Genomic DNA, 19,704 nt, shown 5'->3' on the forward strand with positions numbered 1-19,704 from the left:
GTTAAACTGAAGCTTTATCATTCAACTTTCACATGCTCAGGACCAAATTCTAATTTTATTAACCTGCACGGTATAGCACTCGGTAAAAAATAAACAATATACTGAGCAAAGGAACTATCATAATAATGAAAAGGTAAATTATATAAAGTCATCAGCCAGATTGTGTAGGGAAGGTCAAATAAAACCCCTCATTTGAGTCTGAATATTTGTTCTGCTTTTGTAAACACTCAGCGTCATGTTTGTCCATGATGTTGCCATGCCAGGACTACCTCTTAGTTCACCAGAGCATCTACGGAGGCTTTCCTTGTTCTCTTGTTACTTGTCACTTTTGGTTATGTGAATTTGATATACAGTAGCCTTTACTTTGTCAAAATCTGCTAGTAGGTTTCATAATTATGTCAGAAAGGCACATGTGAAGCACTGCGACTGAAAGAAAGGGTGCAATTTACTTGTCAGACTTATATAATTTATGAAACTGGATACGCAGCTTGCGGTAAAAAATATGTTGAGCTATAATCAGAAGTATATTAAAGCGCAATTATGTTTCATTAGTTAGACAGGCATAGGACTGACTATAAACTGAGGTTTTAGAATGCTCATCAAAAGGTTATTCCTGTAGCATTAAGGTTTCTTTTTATTGATTACTCATTCGATCATTAAAAAAAATAAACATAAAATGAAAAGAATTTGTTAGTTTTTATGCATGTACACAAGACGGGCACTTCTAATATGTCAAAGACAAATAACACCCTGGCGATACATGTGTGTCAGTCAGTGGAGATATTTCGGTACACTGATAACATCATTTGAACTTTGATTATTGTCCATGTTACAATCTCAGGTTGCAGGATGTAAGAGCAACATTGTGCCTTCAAAACAACAAATCTATACAAAAATGTTGAAGCATGTCTGTGGAAAAGTGTTACAAACTAATGAGGTACATTCGTTTTTACAGAATGTAATCTATAGTGTTTGGGAGTTGTTTGTCTCAATAGGCTGTAGTAATCAAAAGTAATGAACCTATTATGAGCAGGACCTCTGAGGGCCCGGCGTGGCATTAAGAGTGTGGCACATAAAAGGTTTATTAAAGGAAATTAAGGTCCATCACTGCCACACCTGCTCCCCTATTATAAATGTATGACAGGTCAGTGCCTTCAATCACAACAGCAAACGAGAGAGAGGAGTCATGTTTCCCATTACCAGGGAAAAGTAACAGCATATCCTATGACTCACAGATTTCACTGGCCTGTGACCACTATAAGCCACCATCAGCCTGGAATAATTATGTTTAATAGGTTTTATTTGGGACCCACAAGCAACAGCCAGCGAGAGTGGATGGATTTTAGCAACTATTTTTGTCTAAACACACACAGTGAGGTGCTGTCTGTACTTTAGTGTCATTATTTAGTGTCATTACATTTAACTCACCTTTGAAACTTATTTCCCCTAACATTTTACTTTGTGTTTGCATAATGATGATGTTTTAGGAGCTCTTTGGGATGTTGTTGTACACACAAATTGATTTTAATTTTCACTGGCTGACAAAAAACACCCAATGATCTATAACACGTTAAAATTCTTTTTCAATTTCTAATAAAAAACAGAACAAAAACAATAAATGAAATACATTAAAATCTGTTTGTTTAGTGGCTAATCTGTGCATTGCATTATGTATTTTTTTTACAGATGGATTCTGAAGGTGAGGAGCAAACCGTGAACACATGTAACAGTAGCACAGGTGAGTGCAGCTTTCAGTTTTAGTTTGCTTTTAACTAAACACACACACACACACACACACACACACACACACACACACACACACACACACCACTTATCGCCATGGGTTAGGGGTATCGGTTCAACAATCCAACTTTATAACTGTCAATTTTATATATTATCTTACCGGTCTGAAGAGCACTGCACTGCCATTTCATTATTCAGAGGGGAATAACTTCATTAAATTGGAACACTGGCTCAAATTAGTTAAGGAGTGTGTATATATTGTGTGATTGAAAAAAACTCTAGACTGGATATGTCAATATGAAAGTGTTCAGGGCCTCTGAGGCCCGCCTGCTCACGCTGGAGCTATTACTACATCTGGGGAAATTCATGAAAAGTGTTATTATTGGTTGTGCTTCATGGGAGTAGGGGTTGGACTTGAATGAGATTCACGCAGGCCCCAGGGAAAATTGATTTACCCTTTTAGATCATGTTGTCAACGTTGTCAAAGGATGAACTACCGTTGGTCTCCCAGAGAATGAGCAGACTGAAAAGCTTTTCAGATCAATGACAAGACCACTTCTCCATCCTTGTGCTGATTACACCCAATGGCATTGTAAAAGAGAATAAAATCTATGGCTAAAGGCTGCATAAAGCAGGATTAACCCAGGTGGTATCATCCCTAAATCATTATCTACAAAACAAATATTTACAGAACATTGTAAAAAATTTCATTAACAATCGCCCAAAAGTAGTGAGTCGGTTGATCCTTTGATGAATATATCGACAGATGCTGTGCTACCGTAGTGGAAATGTAAACATGACGTTTTATCTGTTCTGTTTTGGCCTTTATTTCACAGGGCTGGCCGATTGCACCTCTGAGATTCACAGGTAAAATTTTATGATGTGAATTTGCTCATCTTTTTTATTTTTATGCTAAAAAAGAATATATATATATATATATATATATATATATATATATATAGACAACATTGTCTTTCTTTCCAAAACATTGATGTGATTCATTGAGAGGGGTTTTTAACTTCATAAAATAAGTCTCAAATTTTATTAGGTGGACCTTTGAAATGAGCCAACTGAGGCCTCTGTTGACCCTGCTGTGCCTTTTGTCCGTTCCCCTCTTCCCTCCAGCCCATATGGGTCCATGGCAAGGAAGAGGAGTGCTCAGGAAGGGGTGCAGGGCGCCCCCGTCAACAAGAGAAAGTCCCTACTGATGAAGCCCCGCCACTACAGCCCCAGCGAGGCATGTGAAGAGGAGAGCGAGGACCTGGCACCGCCACAGGACAAAGAAGAGCTGAGGAACATTGACACTCCAGCAGGTAAACAGATGTCCTGTTGTTTTGTCTGTTTTGATGAACAATTGACGCTGAATTTTAAAATCCCATCTGTTGCATTCATATTTCCCTCCCTCTGCCATCAGCCAGCAGCCGCAGTCATTGTGCAGTGGAAGTGAAAGACTACACTGCTGGGTCCACATTAGTTGTGTCTCACGTCCACAAATTGAAGTTTTGACAGCTGATCTGCCATGATATTTTTGGCGTGGCTTTACCCTCTTCTGATGAGGCCAGATTTCAGACCCCTCATCTGTCCCTTTTTCAATAGCCAGTCCAAAACCCATTGAATCTATAGAATGAAACACTGAATGGGGGAGTGCACCAGTTCACTTTAATTTAAATTAAACTTCCTCCATTCTTTAATCTGAATTAACATGGAAGTTGCCTTTTGTGAGAAACAAATGAGGCGTCAACATTACTTGGCGTTCATTCTAATGTTTTACATTTTCTATTTTAACTAAACCACAAAATAATTTCATCAACAACAGTTCAAAATTGTATACTTTCACGCAAAAATGTTTTCTTTTTCCCTTAATGAATTAAATTTTGTGCATTTTGGCAACAATGCTCGTGGTGTACATGTGCATTCTTGCCCACTATAATCTGCACTGATTTGGTATATTTTTAACGATGTAACTAAGCAACAAACGTAATTGTCCCTTTCAAAAGCTTTTGTTAGGCCCTCTAACACAGTCTAATACATAATTAGGCATAATGTCTACAGCTCATTATAGTACACATGTGTGTAGTTAAATGGACCAGGAGAGTAGCTCACTGAATTGTGTGGATTCATTGGATATGAAATGTATTTGTTTCCATATTACATTTCAATGATCTAAAAAAATTCACTGTTCATCATTAGTTTTTCCTTTTGTTGTATATTTGTGATATTTTTTCTTTGTATCATCTAATGCTGATGGACTGCTGTACATTGTCCTTATCTGAACCTGATCATTAGCGGACTAGCTTTTAAAATAAAACAAAATACTGCAAGAATAACAAAGAAAAGTCTGAAGAGTGTCAAATGAACACAGGTATTGATTCAGAACATATTTTGCTTTTATTGTCAGATTTGGGGGCTATTTTGTGTGGAAAAACAAAAATTGGAAAAGTAGACTGGATGCAGTAAGAATATTTGCTGTGGGAAGCTGTTCATATCTGCATTGTAACAAAAAGGGAGAAAAATAAGCCTCTCGTTTGGTCGAGCCACACTGCGTTCAACTCCAGCCAACTGCAGCCCTGCTGCAGAGTGCTGGTAATGGCTATTCTGGAGTACAAACTGTTCACCTGTTCCAACACACAAACCACCGGAGGGATCCAAGTTTTTTTCCTCCATCTCTTTCCTTTTTTCACTGCACTTCTGTGTATCTGTGTTTGCATGTATGTGTGTGTGTATACGCCTGTGTGCTCGTCTGACTGTTTGCGGCTGTGTCGGGCCGTGGAGTCCATCTGGATGAAAAACAAAACCCTTGTTGCTTGCCTCATACATGTAAATATGTGTAACTGGTTTTAATTTGTCTTTCAAAAGGGTTTGTTTTTAGACTCCTCTTTTCAAATATTTCTTTACAGCAGGGAACTGATGATAACACACTGTCATGTTGCAAAATGCGTATGAAAGCAGACATGCCAAGTTCCACCGCACTTAAAACAGTACAAAATCAAATATCTACAAAAACAGTTGTCTTTTTGTTAGTGTCACATATTTTATGTTAAAGCTCTTTTGGTCAGGGATTAAGTTTTTGTGCTGCTCCCGTTAATAATAATGTCTGTATCTGTATCATCCTCAACAGTGTGTGATCTGATTCTCACAATCTCTATCTATCCATTTATCTATCTATCTCTTCTCAACCTATCGAATATCTGATGTCTAGCCACTTAAGAGGATATGGGTCCACAGCCTACTGAAAGGAAAAATCCTCACAGTCCAAAAAGCCTAAATCAAGCAGAAGTTTGAATGGTTTTGAAGGATCAAGAGAGATTTTGTCAAATCAATCCAGATGATAGCTTCCCATTGTTAATCACTGACCATGACTTAATATAATCAGCAGTGTTAATATTGTGTTATTTCAAATGCACTTAGGATAACCTTAACCCTCTTTGTCTGTTTCACTGATCAGACTTTCAGTGCATGATGCTTTGAGCAATCTTGTGGCTTTCTGTACATGTGACCAGGATTTCTGGACTTATGCTAAAAGATAGACGGCAAAAGGTCATTGCAAATTAAATCATTCAGAGCACTCAGCAAAATAAGCCAGAGAAAAGAGATTATATGAAATTAGTGCAAAATCTAAGAAGAAATGCATGTATATTTATTAATCTGCAATAGTGGTGCTACATTTATCATATATAAATATGGTATCTTATCCCACCCATAAGGGTTTAAAAACTCAATAATCCAAGAAGTTAATGAGTTATCTTCCAAAATAAATACATGACATTAGAAAAGCTCTCCTAACTCTCTAATTTGATAACACATTCAATTAAATTATCTACCCATCTTTTCCTGCAGCATCTTGCAATGTAATGGTCTGTTATGAAAATAATAGGCTGTGTGCTTAATCAATTAACTATTTCTAATAGAACAAAAACCTCTTTTAAACATTAAAAATATCTTTTCAAGCTACAATAACTATTTTCTTAAAAGAAACTGCAGATAAAGAGTAAAATATACACATTCCTATGAAAATGTACACATGTCTTTTTTAAGTTCACGTATGTCACTTATTTCTTCTTCTTTTTAACCTTTATTGCCCATATTACACATTGCGGGTAATTGGCATTACAAATACACTCTCAAAGCAACAAAAATAAATAATAATAAAGGGCCACCTTGTGGTTGAGCTTCATTCAGCACCTATGTTGACTATGTTTATATTATTATTCTAAATCAAGGCCTAGAATGACAGGGGTTCATCTTTTCACAAACCAAGGTACCTTCAACTGTAAAATAGCGGTCATATTTTCCTTTGTATGGACCCATTTTTCAGTCACTCATTTCTGTGGGCGAAGTATTTTTGTTGGTCCTTTAAGGCTTTTTTTGTGACCAAATTATTGTCAGTTTTTCTTCTTCTCCTAAACTATGTTCTGCCACACAGACAGCAGAGGCTAACCGAGATCTCTCTCTTTTATCTGCATGTTTGTGGTTGCCTCCATCTGTGTTTTCAGGAATCCTCTTCGCTTCCCCTGTTCACATCTCCAACAACAATTTTTGAATTGTTTTTCCTTGCAGATGACAACACATTGCTGCTTAGTCTACACTTAAAAAATACACATATTTAATTAAAAGCTGATGTTCACTGTCCACCGCACAGTAAATCCCTCCATAATGGGGTTAGAAATCTATATTGGGTTGTTGCTCCGATCGGAGACGCATGAAGAAGAAGAAAAAAATGGTGTTTCTCATCACCAGGTTTCATGTTCAACTAGCAGACAGAAGGGTCATATATGTTATCTTAAATATACTTAAGGAATTGCTTAGAAATCTTGCAACCTTATGATTATCATTTCTATTGCAGCATGTGTTCTTCTAAATCCTCTTGGTTATAAAAACATGTTTTTCTCAAGAAAGTATTTGTAGAAAAGTAAAACAAAATCTTAAACCTTTAACAGGATTTGGAGAAGATTATCGAGAACATACAATCAGTTTGGTCTGTTAAGTCTCCAAAACACATACAATAATATGTGTTTTTGTTTTTGTTTTAGATAGGAACTTAAGTACAATCAATGGAGTTAGCTACAACAATGGCTACCATGATGCAACACCAAAGTCCAGTGATTCTCTTGGATGGTCAGAAGTTACATCTAATGGCTCTCTACAATGTGAACTGGACACATCTGAACCTCTGATGGACCAAGATGATGAGGAGCTCCTAAATAATGAAAGAGATGTCCAAAGTCAAGACAGAATGAGCGGTACATCATCGCCACAGAGTCCATACAAAGACATGAGAGAGGCGGAATGGGAGCCTCTGTCTCTGCCTGCCAAGATGAACGGCTCCAACTGCAGTTCCTCAAGAGCCTCGGAAGACCTTTCAGGCAGAAATGGTCACATGAAAGAAGAGCCTCACTTAGAATTAGGTGGTCCGATGGGCAGGGCAAGTATTTTTCAGGGTGAGGCTCTAAGATACAGGCTGCTCCCTACAGAGGACAGTGAGGGGGAGGCGGAAGTGGAGAGGCCACCTCAGCTGGATGCCTGGGCTCTGGGCCTCCATGAAAGAGGCCTGGAAATGGGCCGAGGGAGGGTAAACTTCAGCCTTTTGGAACAGGCCATAGCTCTGCAGACAGAGCAAAGGCAGGTCCTGCATCATGCCTACAGGGAAATGGACCGGTTCCTCATGGAGCAGATGACCAATGAGAGAAGGCACCATAGGATGATAGACATGGACAGCAGACTCAACTATCATGGAGGAAAAGGTAACAATATGGAGGGAAAGATGCAATATGATGCTTAAGTCTTAAGAATCAAAAGTTATCATTGAACGATCGGTTTTCACGAATGTACCTTTATCCAGCGTAAATCAGATAGACCACTTGTGATTTGAATTACTGGGCACTCAAAAACAAAACATTAAGAGGAATAAAAGAAGTATACGGGGGGGGGGGACCAGAGGGAGGAAATCCTCTTAAGTACTAAAAACATTTTGGCAACAAGTGAAGTAATAAATAAAACAGACTAAAATAAAGAAGACCAAAATTTTCTGATGGAATTGCTACTACTCAGAATATTGGATTTTGATAGGAATCAACTGGATATTTAACCATGACCATAAGTCGTAAATCCTCCTAAAGTACCTCTCATGTTTTCCTCTGATTCTTCAAATGACTGCAGCTAAACGTGTAATCCTAGATGTAATCTTTCGATGGATGGGCATTAAGAAGTGAATGTTGAACTGCAGCCTTAACTAAAATGACAGATTAATAGATGCATTCTGTTAAAAAAGTATCTAGCTTTGCATGATATTTTAAGCTGTTGACCTGTGTATACGGTGCATAATATGTATATTTCATGTAATTCTACATTTCTTATAAGACAGAAGTTCTTTGGTATGTTAAGGCAGTTAAGCAGTACAGTGGTTCTATTATATTTGTTTATTGGGACATCTTGTTTTATTGTGTCTGCAGATTCTCCACGTACAGATAAAAAGGACATAAAGTGTCCAACTCCTGGCTGCGATGGCACTGGTCATGTCACCGGCCTGTACCCACACCACAGGAGTTTGTCTGGGTGTCCTCATAAAGTCAGAGTTCCTCCAGAGAGTAAGTCACACAAACTGTTCTGTGTACACATACTGTATGATGCATGATTTAAATAAAAACTGCCAGTTGTGGGATTTATAATCAGTCGCAGTAATTGAAATCCTCTTAGCACAGACCCAAAGACAAGAAAGACCTGCTTATACATTTAGTTTAATTCAAAGATGTGCATGAAACTTTTCAAATAAATTTAAAGGATTCTGTCCGTCTCTCTCTCTCTCTCTCTCTCTCTCTCTCTCTCTGAATATTGAATTCCCCCCCCCCTCACATTGGCGATTGTTAAGTCATTTCACTATAACTCAACAAACATTCAACATTAAACACTAATGTTACAAAAGGAACAGAAAAAGTAATTAACTTTTTCAAAAAAGCGCATGCTCTTAGACTGGAGGCAGTATTTGCAAATCAAAGGGCTAGCTAACGCAGCATTCAAAAATAAATAGACAACTCCAACAAACTAATTGGAGAATATATACAGAAAAGAAGTTTCTGAGGATACAGAGCAGACCTTTAACAACGCGGTTGTTTTGAAGAATATAATCAGCTGTCTTGGTACGCTCCTCTTTGCACTAAGCTATTTACATTTAAGGCACACTACAGCATTCCTCACAATGAAAAAAGCCTTTAGCTTTTTTCTCGTTTCTGTCTCTGAAGGATCTTTGCTCTATAGGCACCAATGTACCAACCAGTTACATAAATCATCATTTAACGTATGAAAATGTATTCGCTTTATATCCAAAATATGTACATTGATGTAGTCAGCATCTTGTAATCTTTCAGCTTGATTATGTCTTACATGTTGAATTATTTTAGACTTTTTTCTGAGCTTATCTTCTCTCTCTGTCCACATCCCCTCAGTCCTGGCCATGCATGAGAACGTCCTCAAGTGCCCTACACCCGGGTGCACAGGAAGAGGCCATGTCAACAGCAACCGCAGCACCCACCGGAGGTTCGTCCACAGGAGAAAGCCATTAGAAATCTGCACCCTTTTCATAGGTGACTTACAGTATTAGGCTAATGTGTTTGATTTCCTCCCCAACCAGTCTCTCAGGCTGCCCCATCGCTGCTGCAGTGAAAGTCTCCAAACCTCAGGACGAGAGCCTGAAATGCAGACAAACACCTGACCGCTCACCAAGGTACAGTGCACCACCAGATGTCGCTGGGAGATTTTCATTGTGGTCACATTTGCTGGAAAATAATTACAACAAGCACACAGAAATCATATTCAGGTCTGAACTGAAGTTGTAAAAGCATAACTGAGGTTATGCAAAAAAGTGATAAACTTTAGTATTGTTAAGGAGAGTGGGGTATTTTTATTCACTGATCCCAGCAGAACGCAGTCTATTTCAAGCTTTCCAAGCAGGCATAAGCAATGGTTGCTGGTCCTCTCTATTAAAGATGATAAAAGAGCAGAACTCTTTGTTCCCTGTGGATATATCATGGGCAGGATGCCCACTTCTAGTATATTAATTAGTCTGGCAACCTGGCTGTGGATCTACAATACACATCAGATTCCAGACTCTATGTGTACTAAAGCACTGGCATCCCTGATACTTAACTGCTAAACACAGTATGTGCTTGTTGGGCACTTGTTATTTCAAGTGGTTTGCGCGATAAAATTAACATTTCTTTTCCATTTGTGTCCTTGTAGGGCCATCGGCTTGATAAAGAAGTTCGAGATGAACCAGCTAAACTACAGGCTCTCCCATCCAGTAGCAGCCCTGCAAACTAGCTTCACAAAAGGCATGGACAAGTACAGCAGAATCCGCTTTGATTATGCCAGCTTTGATGCACAGGTCTTCGGCAAACAGCCTCTGATGGGGACCAACCAGGACCAGGAAATGTCACATATCCCGAATTGTAAGTTTCATAAGTATTATTTGACGGGATTTTTTGTTTGTTAACATTGGTACTTTTATGTTCAGCCACAATATTAATATTAATTCACAACAATCACAGATCTACTAGCACACATTTTGAGGATTGCATCTTTCATTTTTTATCAATGGTTGCTATATATCTTGTTGTTATCTTGTTAACTTGTTTTACATGTACTATCAAGTTTCAAGTTTGGGTATTAGCACCTGGAGTCTCAGTAACTATATATTTTTTGGTAATTATTACTTCTTTAGCACCTCAGCAGTATCCTGGCTTCCTTGGTGCTCCAGGTGGCCGCTTGCCCACCTCTGGTCATCACAGCCCGCCGAGTCAATTCAGAAAAGAAGACGGTCTCCAAGCCGCAGCAGCAACAGCCGCCATCCTCAACCTCTCCACTCGCTACCGGAAGAACATGGACAGTGTCGCCGGCCGGCCCTTGGCAACCTCCACAAAGGTAATCAAATTAAACCACTTGGAAAGGTATTTAATATGGTCATTTTAAAGGAACTCTGATTTGTGTATAAAAGGGGAAGACATCAAAAGACAAAATTTGGCAAAGGGAGCTTGGCGCTCTGGTGGCAAAAAAAAAACAAGGAGATTTTCTTTCCATAAAGCTTTAATTTACACAAAGGAAAATGTGTAATCACATCAAAAAGAAGAAATACAATCAGCATTCTTTACCAATTACAACCACTCGTCTATTTTTTTAATAAAACATGTGGTACTGTATTTTGTTTCGACATCAGCTGGCATGTAAAAACCCTGAACTGTTGTCTGAAACTGCATCTTGCCCACTGCAGATGGCAGAGGATATTTTGCTTAGTTATATGATCCAGGATAGGCTGTGTGTCTACACCAGATAGTATTTAACAGCACTTAATGGATTAAGCCAATCAGCTAAAGGAGTTAACATCTGAAAAGTTTAATTCACACAAAATCCGAACTCTTCTTGGATATGTGGGCAGATCCAAAATCTCTTCTGCTGTCATTATCTCCATTGTGTTCGTCTTTTTCCAAACTTCATGATTAATATTGATCACATTCTGTTAGTTACATACGTGCACACTGTACTGTGGATGATTCAAGGTTTCCACACCTACACAGCACAGATCCTTGTCTCCCAGCTTGTTGAGCTGAGAAGGTGGCCCTGTACCAGGTACCAGCCCACTGAATGAATAAAACAGTGTTAGCAAGTTAATCATCCGTTCTCATTTACAGCTTAGTTGTCTTAGAGAGACGTACAAAAAGAAAGAAGAACAGCTTTCAAGTCTGAAAAAAAAAACAGGCCATATTTAGAGTGTTATATGTCGTCGGATGCTTTACCTTATCTGCATATGTATATTACGTGTTGCGATATCGCACACAAAAAGCACAACAGCTTGCCTTTAAAGCGTGAATACAAGCTAATTTTCCTTATTTAAAAATGTGAAACGCTTAAATGCCATCATTACTTAATCAATCCTTGCAAGAAAAGAGTTGTAGTTATTAGTTGCAGCTAAAAACAACATTAAAATCTTAATAAATCAAAAAAAGTCTTTTGTTTTACGCTGGTGTTATTTTGCTAGGTACACATCATCATCAAATGGATGGATAATTAAAGTGGACAGCCACATCCAATGTTCGTGTAAATCATCCCCTTTAATTAATTTGAAAAGCTCCCTTTTGTTCCAAAAAAAATAATGATGTATAGGGTTTAATGAAACATATGCATTGAATAATTGGTTTCGTTTAAGGAAAAAGGATTTTAGCATTTAATGAGGTAAAACTTTTAATACCATAAAACAGCCAAAAGTCATCATGCTATTGCGTTTCAGCACAAAAACGACAAACACATCTGTCAGCGGGGAAACTTATGCCACATTAAGCTTTTTAATTTTTGCTATAATAATGATGACCTAAAACCAGCAACCCCCCAGCTGCCATCATGGTTGTGTGTCCTAGAAAACAGATGACACAGCTGTCACTGAAAAACTACACACCAGTGATTATTTTTTTTTGTGTTCAGCAGAATTAACGCTGGCTTAGTTTGGTACTTTGTCTGGTGTGAGATAACCATTGTATGTATTATTTAAATATGTTTGTTTGCTCTGCGTTTCAACTCATTTTTCATGTTTACAGAGAAATGTTGTTGTCAAGTTTACCATATCGCTGCTGTCATATTAATAAGACATTGTACTGTTTTATTTACATTCCCTTTTAGTGTAATTAGAAAATAGGTTCTATTTTTAGCCTCTGATTCATTTGTTCTCATATGTTGGCACACACTGCAATGATATGTGAGCCATACTTTATTTACTGAACCCTTCACATGTTGTTACATGTATTAATAGATTAAACTTCTTTGTTTTTAGGACATGCTCATAGAGGTGGATGAAAATGGAACCCTGGACTTGAGTATGAAGAAGTGCAAGGAAAATGTAAAAGCCTCGACAAAAACACCTTTGGAAGACCCACTGTCCCCTTCGGAGTCTGCTGTGGTCAAAGGCGGGAGCGTGCTTGTGAGCCCCACCTTCTACCAGCCGCTGTGTGACAGAGACAGCTGGGAGAGCCCCATCCCTGTCAACTTCAGCAAAGCACACGTTTTACAGGACGCAGAGGTAGAAAAACACAACCACTGACACTTTGGTTGTAATCTAAAAATGTAAGATATGCATTAAGTGCATGGGAAATGTGAATGGTGAAGGATGAGAGTTATCATGTCACCAAACTAAAGTGCAAATGAAACACTGAGATTGAGCAGCACTACAAGGAAAAGACTAAGAGACACACGATGGAGAATAAGCAACCGTTTCTAAATAATAAGGACATGAGTTGGACTCCCCCAACATACTCTAAAGTTCTCTAAAATGTTTAAATCATTTTTTTATTTTCTATTTATTCAGTTACATATATTTTCTGCAAGTTTCCTCTGAAGTAAACACAACTAACTAAAATTACTTTCTCAAAACTCTCTCTTTATATTGTTACCAGATTCCATAGTTCTTTTTAGGAAATTTACTATGGATTTACTTTTAGCATTTCATTTCTAAACATGAAGGTTCTAAATTCTGTTTCAAAACCCTCTCCTGGCCTGGTTTTGTTTATTGATTTAGTAGACCTAAACATTCTCAAATGTAGTCTAAAAAAGTTTCAGAGTATTTTTGTGTAAAATACTTAAGTAAAATGTAGTATACAAATACTTGAAACCTCCTAAAACATTTCATAAGTGTTCTTTCCAGGTTGCAAAATTCCCCAAATTTGATATTTTCTGACATTTTCTAAGACACAGAAGCAGCATCTTCTCCAGTCTGAGATTTAAATCTCTAAAATGTATTAAATGTATTAAATCTGTTCACTCTAAGGACTGGTCTCTAATCTGTTTTCCAAATACCACTGAAGTACTTGAATGAATGTTAATCTTGGTTTTAAAGGTTTTTCTTTCCTTCATTTCACATGAGATACACACTCCTTCATAGTTGTTATAAGGAGTAACCACATTTGACCTGCTTTTAAAAAAACATACAGAGCATCTAGTAACTGCACAATCTTGTCTGGAGAAAAAAACAGAAATCCATACATCATGGCTATACCTCAAACACAATGCGGATTAAGTATGCCTTTAAATGGATGGATGGTTTACTACAGTATAAGTATCCCTAAGCATAATCACACTCTAACCCCTAGGGCTTTTGTATCCAGAGTATTATACTTTCCACTAATTATTCACTTTTAGGGCATTGCAGATCAGGACAGGTTTAATTATTTCAGACAATAAATGCCACGTATTTTACTTTTTCTGTCTCACCAGGAGGATTACGATCAGGTCTCCTTGGAGGACCAACACTACCAAGGAGACGGCAGCATGATGAGCCCTAAAGCCAAGTTGCTATTACGAGATGCAAAGAAAGAGCTTTTGAGGTGCGTTGCGTTAAAGAATGAAACATCTTGAAGCATCTTCATTCAGTCGAGCGTGTATAATGTGAGCTTCCCTTTTAGCTGGCAGATGGTCAGTATTAACGACAAGCCATACCTTTGTTTAAATAGGACAGTTTGTTTTAAGTGAGTAAAAACACACCGAAACTCACCGTGTTACATATCATTGTAACTGGTATGTCTGCAGGTTCATGTGGAGCAGAAATGTATCTATTTAAAAGTGAGTTTTCTCCCTGTATATTCCGTACAAGCTTACAACTTTTGACTCTCGTAGTTAGAGTGCATGCTCTGCTGGGTCTCTTTTGAGAATCACATCACAAGAAAAAGTAGGATCCTCTAGTTTCCGCAGCACAGCACACCCCCACCCCCTCTTCCCCCTCTCAGTGACATTCAGAGACATTAATGAACTGAATGTTAGCAATTTAATAATAATTCTTCTACTAAACTTCCCGCTGTACTAACTCTTTTTTCTATTGAATGTCCATGAATAGGTCCTCAGTGTAAAATAAAGATTCAGTTCAAGCTGTGGGAACCAGGGTAATCTGTGTATTAAACGCTTTGTGTTCTCCCGCAGCTGTCCAACCCCAGGCTGTGACGGCAGTGGCCATGTGACGGGAAATTATGCATCTCATCGAAGGTACTGTAAATAATTACACTCTCATTAGCACCAGCTAGCAGACACATACAGTAGAAAAGGGAAACCGTGCTGATTGTTATTTATGTTAATTATGTTGATACATTTGAATCATGGCTTGTAGAGTTAGATTTAAAATTCTATAATTTAAAAAAAAATAAAAAATGACATGAAAAAGCTTTCACATAAAGAGGAGGTACAATTGTGTTTTTCGAAGGATCTTGTATGAATATGCTTTGAGACATTGTATTAAGATTATTTAATTCAGCTGTGATCAAAGAGTGCATTAAAGTGACTGTTAGCTCTTTATCCTCTCTAGTGTGTCTGGATGTCCCCTGGCTGACAAAACACTCAAATCACTGATGGCAGCCAACTCTCAGGAACTAAAGTATGTGTTTTGTCACTAAAGGATTTTGCACATTAAACTAGGCAGCTTGTTTTTGCCTCAGCTTGGGTCAATGCTTTGCTTTTCTTTCCCTTCAACTACACATTATGCATGATTTCTATGTACTCTACATTAAGTTGGTATTTATGCTACCTTTCTGCATATTAGCATGAATCCACTGCTCTGCTCGCAGTCCTTTGCTGTAAAAAGCACCTGGTCTCTGTGTCTCTCAACCTGCAGGTGCCCAACACCTGGTTGTGATGGATCTGGACATGTGACTGGGAACTATGCTTCGCACAGAAGGTAGCCGAGAAAAATGATCACAACTGAGCATGAAATACATTTGTCAGATGCATGACATTCAAACAGATGGTGAAAGTCTCACTTTATGCTGCAAACATGCTGCACTTTTTGAATTCTCGTTTTTTTTAATTGATTTACTTGGCTGCCAACTTCTTCAGTGATTAAACATTTATTTATCTAAATTTTTAGATTTAGCTTGTGCAATTCAAACTCAATAAATACTTATGACAATTCAGCTTTTAAATTTTACTCTTAAATAGATTTCCTTCATGTTAACCCATACTGTCGCCGATCATTTTTAGCTTGTCAGGATGTCCACGTGCCAGAAAGGGAGGTTTGAAGCTCACACCAAACAAGGATGACAAAGATGAGCAAGAGCTTAAGTAAGAGATTTTTTTTTTTTTTTTTTTTTTATGCTGTCATGTTTTTTTGTTTAAAAAAAAAAATTTTTTAAAATTAAAACATTGTGGAAGTGCTTCATGCTTTTGTGCCCAGGGCATTATACCTGGAGGCCATTAAGTTAAACAAAGAAAATAATACTTCTCTTGTCATCACATTAGTGAATTATTTTCTAAGGATTAGCGGCGTGGTTTTGTGGGATTTTTCAGGGTTTTGTATTTTTCCTATTTTCTGAATGGAATATCAGGCTTATTACTCTCCATGGAGTGCTTTCTTCATAATTATAGTATACTAAGAAAATGTCCAATTGCCCGCTCTGATGGCATTGCACTCATTTGCAGCTTAATCATTGTCTGGGAAAGTGTTATTGGAAAAAAAACTAATGTAATTGATTTGCAGTTTAAATCCAAAGTCAGATATATGTGCCCTTGTTTACTTATACATCTGGACACAGATTTTTTCTTTTTAATTACTAATGCACGGGCATGAGCTCAGGAATTAGACTGGAATAGATCTCATACACATAAAGAGAGAAAGGGAGAGAAAGGGGGAGGGTGGCAAATGTCCCTAGATTATTGTAAATAGTGGGCCATATGGCATATCTCCATTGTCCTCATGCCTTGCATCAAACTACCTACCTGTAGTAGATGTAAGTAATGGGACTGATGTTGTTTTGTCCTCTAAGTGCTGCTGCTGTCGAGTAACAAAATGCTGAAACAGGCTTTTTGCAGAAGCACTCTACAGCATGTGTGCCATTTGTATCATCTCAGGTGACCTTTCACCTTTATCAATAAGGGAAAGGGTTAGCCACCTCCAAATTACATTCTTTCGCATGAGGGGATACATGACAATTATCTGTAATTCATGTCACTCCATTACTGACCTGCAGAAAACAGGCCTGAAAATGCAACTGACAAACTCTTAATGAGATGCAGCGTGACTTGTGCTTATGTTTCCAAGCCCAAATATCAGCAACCTACAAACATATCCACTAAACAAAGCGTTCGCGCAAACCCAAGTTTTATGTGGATTAGTAACTTATTGTTAATGCGATTATTTTTTATTATTCATTAATAAATGAAAACTTCATTTTTAATCAGCATTTGGCTGGATTAATCAACTTAATGGTTGACAAATCTTCCGGTCTAATTATTGAAAGAGAGATTTTTTTATTTTTTTTAATGATGTGGTTGTTATTTTATGAGCAGTCAATGGTCTTTGTTTTCTCTGTAGCATAAACATGTTATAAAATGCAAGTTAGTTACTTTTTTCCTGCGTGAGCCAGCAGTGTTTACAACATGTACGACTCTGTGTGTGTTTCTCTGGTAGGTGTCCAGTAATGGGATGTGACGGACAGGGCCATATATCGGGAAAATACACATCCCATCGCAGCGCAGGCAGTTGTCCACTCGCTGCCAAAAGACAGAAGGAGTCGTCCATCAACGGGCTGCCCTTTGCCTGGAAGGGCAATAAACAGGAACTGCCCCATTGTCCCTTGCCTGGCTGCAACGGCCTTGGACATGCCAATAATGTGTTTGCCACTCACAGAAGGTGAGGTCACCTGTCCTCCATTTTATCTCTAAACAATACTGCTGGTCGACATGTTGCATTCTTAACTCTCATCCACAATCTCTATGCTAAAGTTTTGTGACAGTCTCCCACATAAAAAAAAAGAAATCTAATTTATGACCTGCTGAACTAGCTTGTCAGGTTGCCCACTGAACGCACAGAGTATCAAGAAAAAGCACTCCGAAGAAGAGATGATGACCATCAAACTGAAAGCCAGCAGTGGTAAGCTACTCTGACATGCTGTGTTGTGTTTTTGCAGTTACATGTATCTTGACATAGAAAATACCAATATTTTCAGTTTGACCATGATAAACTAGATTATATGCTCTGACTCAGGTGTTGAAAACAAAGATGATATTCAACATTTGGATCATGAAATCAAGGAACTGAATGAATCCAACATGAAAATAGAAGCAGATATGATGCAGCTTCAAACCCAGGTAAATATCCACTCTTACAAGTTTGTTAAAAAAATAAAAATAAATACACATGGTTTGCTTTGCTTGCACAATTTAAAGAATGTCTTATTTCTTTTCTCTTTGTACCCGAAAGCAGATATCATCTATGGAATGTAACCTGAGGACGATTGAAGAGGAGAACAAGATGATCGAACAGCACAACGACAGCCTTCTGAAGGAGCTTGCTCGCCTTAGCCAAGCTCTCATTAACAGTCTAACAGACATTCAGCTGCCTCAAATGGTACAGTAAGCCTCGACAACACACAACTACAACTCATTATATCTTTAAGAAATCACATGTTCTATCCATTGTAATTTTCTGCTGTGCTGTTTTCACTAATAGTCAAACATGTTTTTGTTGCAGGGACCCATCAGTGAGCATAATTTCGAAGCCTATGTGAACACATTAACTGACATGTACAACAACTCGGAGCACGAATACTCTCCAGAGTGCAAGGCCCTCTTGGATAATATCAAACAGGCTATTAAGGGTATCCATGTTTAAGCTGTGGCAGCACCAAGAGGTTTCTTTGACTTGGGATAAAGGCACTACATAGCTCTGTTTGACTGAAGAGTGCTGGCTCAGCTGCATGTATAAGACAAGGCTTTTGGAAATGTGTTGGCATTTCCTGGTGAATACACCACACTGAGAAAATGACCAGCCAGATTTGTAATGCTTTTACTGTTTCTGCATTCACTTGATATGTTTATCCTGGTGAGATTTTTACCCCTCTTGCACTTAATTATTTTGTATGGTTTGCTTGATTTTATTCGGTATGTGTTCATGTCATTGTTATATTATCGCTATTTATTATTATATTTGTTCATCAGTGTATTTATTTCCTTAATTTTTATTTCTTTCTTGAATTGTAAATGCTTAATATTTGAGAAATCTGTTCGACTTTCTGCACATTGTAAATTTACATAGAAGCACATTCCAATTTCATGGCATACTTTTGCCATCTAGTGTTGAAAGACTTTATCAATATTATTATAAAACCATAAGTTGAATCTCCCTTAGAGTTAAAAACCTACCAAAACGACTAAGCATCAATATTTTTAAGCATTGCTTTTGCTTTCTTTATTGGAAACTGAATGTATGGTAAGACAAAGTGAACACTGATGTAAAAAAAATGCAATGCAACTGTACTGTACCTTTTTTCTTCTTTAACAATAACAGCTGAATGCAACCAGGAAATGACACTGAGCAAAAAAGCAACATCATTCGCTGAACTGAATGACAGATTCCGCTTTGCAAAGCGTGCTACAAGAAGAGTGCAACACAAAATCAAAAATCCACTTTGTCAAGATGTCTTTTTTTTTTTTTTTTTAATATAGATATTAAACTGCCTTCTGTGCACACACTTTTGGAGTGTGCATATAGTATGTGCCTAAATGTATATGAATCCATAAAAGTATACAAGTACTATGTTTTGTGGTAGGACAGTATTATGTGGATGGTGTCTAATTTATTATACAGTACAATTATTTTCATAGGAGGAAACGATCCTGACGACTGTTTAAATACCATTGTCTCCGTAGCTGTGATCTCAGAGTCAGGTTTTGAAATATCTCGACTGAGATTGAAAAGTCTGGTGTTTATTTTAACTTTTGCTAGCATGGAGAGGGGAAAAAAGGAAGGAGTGAATTAAAAAAACAAAACATCTATTCATGTTTTATCTTAAACTGCTTACAAGCCTTATTCATTTCAACCAGTCTTACAGTTTGAATATTCTTGTAATGCTTGGGGCAGATTTGAATAGTAGCTATTTCAAAACCAAGCTGACTACCACTACATGCATTTTGGTTTCAATCATTAAATGCAACAACAAAAAAAGAAGA

The 19,704-nt window shown here is 37.7% G+C and overlaps 1 protein-coding gene across 5 annotated transcripts in view; it reads left to right on the top strand.

The window, feature by feature from the left end:
* The window catches only part of st18 (ST18 C2H2C-type zinc finger transcription factor), a 40,263-nt gene extending 20,559 nt beyond the window's left edge, over positions 1-19,704 (top strand). For 3 of the 5 annotated variants that reach the window (XM_034888313.1, XM_034888316.1, XM_034888317.1), the window contains 20 exons: positions 1,687-1,738; positions 2,580-2,610; positions 2,869-3,056; positions 6,774-7,484; positions 8,193-8,327; positions 9,183-9,273; positions 9,368-9,460; positions 9,976-10,184; positions 10,457-10,656; positions 12,554-12,799; positions 13,990-14,099; positions 14,689-14,751; positions 15,068-15,136; positions 15,374-15,436; positions 15,739-15,819; positions 17,165-17,386; positions 17,538-17,626; positions 17,741-17,844; positions 17,957-18,103; positions 18,227-19,704. In XM_034888313.1, coding sequence (XP_034744204.1) covers positions 1,687-1,738; positions 2,580-2,610; positions 2,869-3,056; positions 6,774-7,484; positions 8,193-8,327; positions 9,183-9,273; positions 9,368-9,460; positions 9,976-10,184; positions 10,457-10,656; positions 12,554-12,799; positions 13,990-14,099; positions 14,689-14,751; positions 15,068-15,136; positions 15,374-15,436; positions 15,739-15,819; positions 17,165-17,386; positions 17,538-17,626; positions 17,741-17,844; positions 17,957-18,103; positions 18,227-18,367 — 3,045 coding nt within the window. In that variant the 3' untranslated portion in view covers positions 18,368-19,704. The remainder of the gene's footprint in view (positions 1-1,686; positions 1,739-2,579; positions 2,611-2,868; positions 3,057-6,773; positions 7,485-8,192; positions 8,328-9,182; positions 9,274-9,367; positions 9,461-9,975; positions 10,185-10,456; positions 10,657-12,553; positions 12,800-13,989; positions 14,100-14,688; positions 14,752-15,067; positions 15,137-15,373; positions 15,437-15,738; positions 15,820-17,164; positions 17,387-17,537; positions 17,627-17,740; positions 17,845-17,956; positions 18,104-18,226) is intronic. The other 2 variants (XM_034888314.1, XM_034888315.1) reach the window with 2 other exon arrangements.

The sequence above is a fragment of the Etheostoma cragini genome, chromosome 12 (assembly GCF_013103735.1).
Source record: "Etheostoma cragini isolate CJK2018 chromosome 12, CSU_Ecrag_1.0, whole genome shotgun sequence".
In the NCBI taxonomy this organism is placed as follows: domain Eukaryota; kingdom Metazoa; phylum Chordata; class Actinopteri; order Perciformes; family Percidae; genus Etheostoma; species Etheostoma cragini.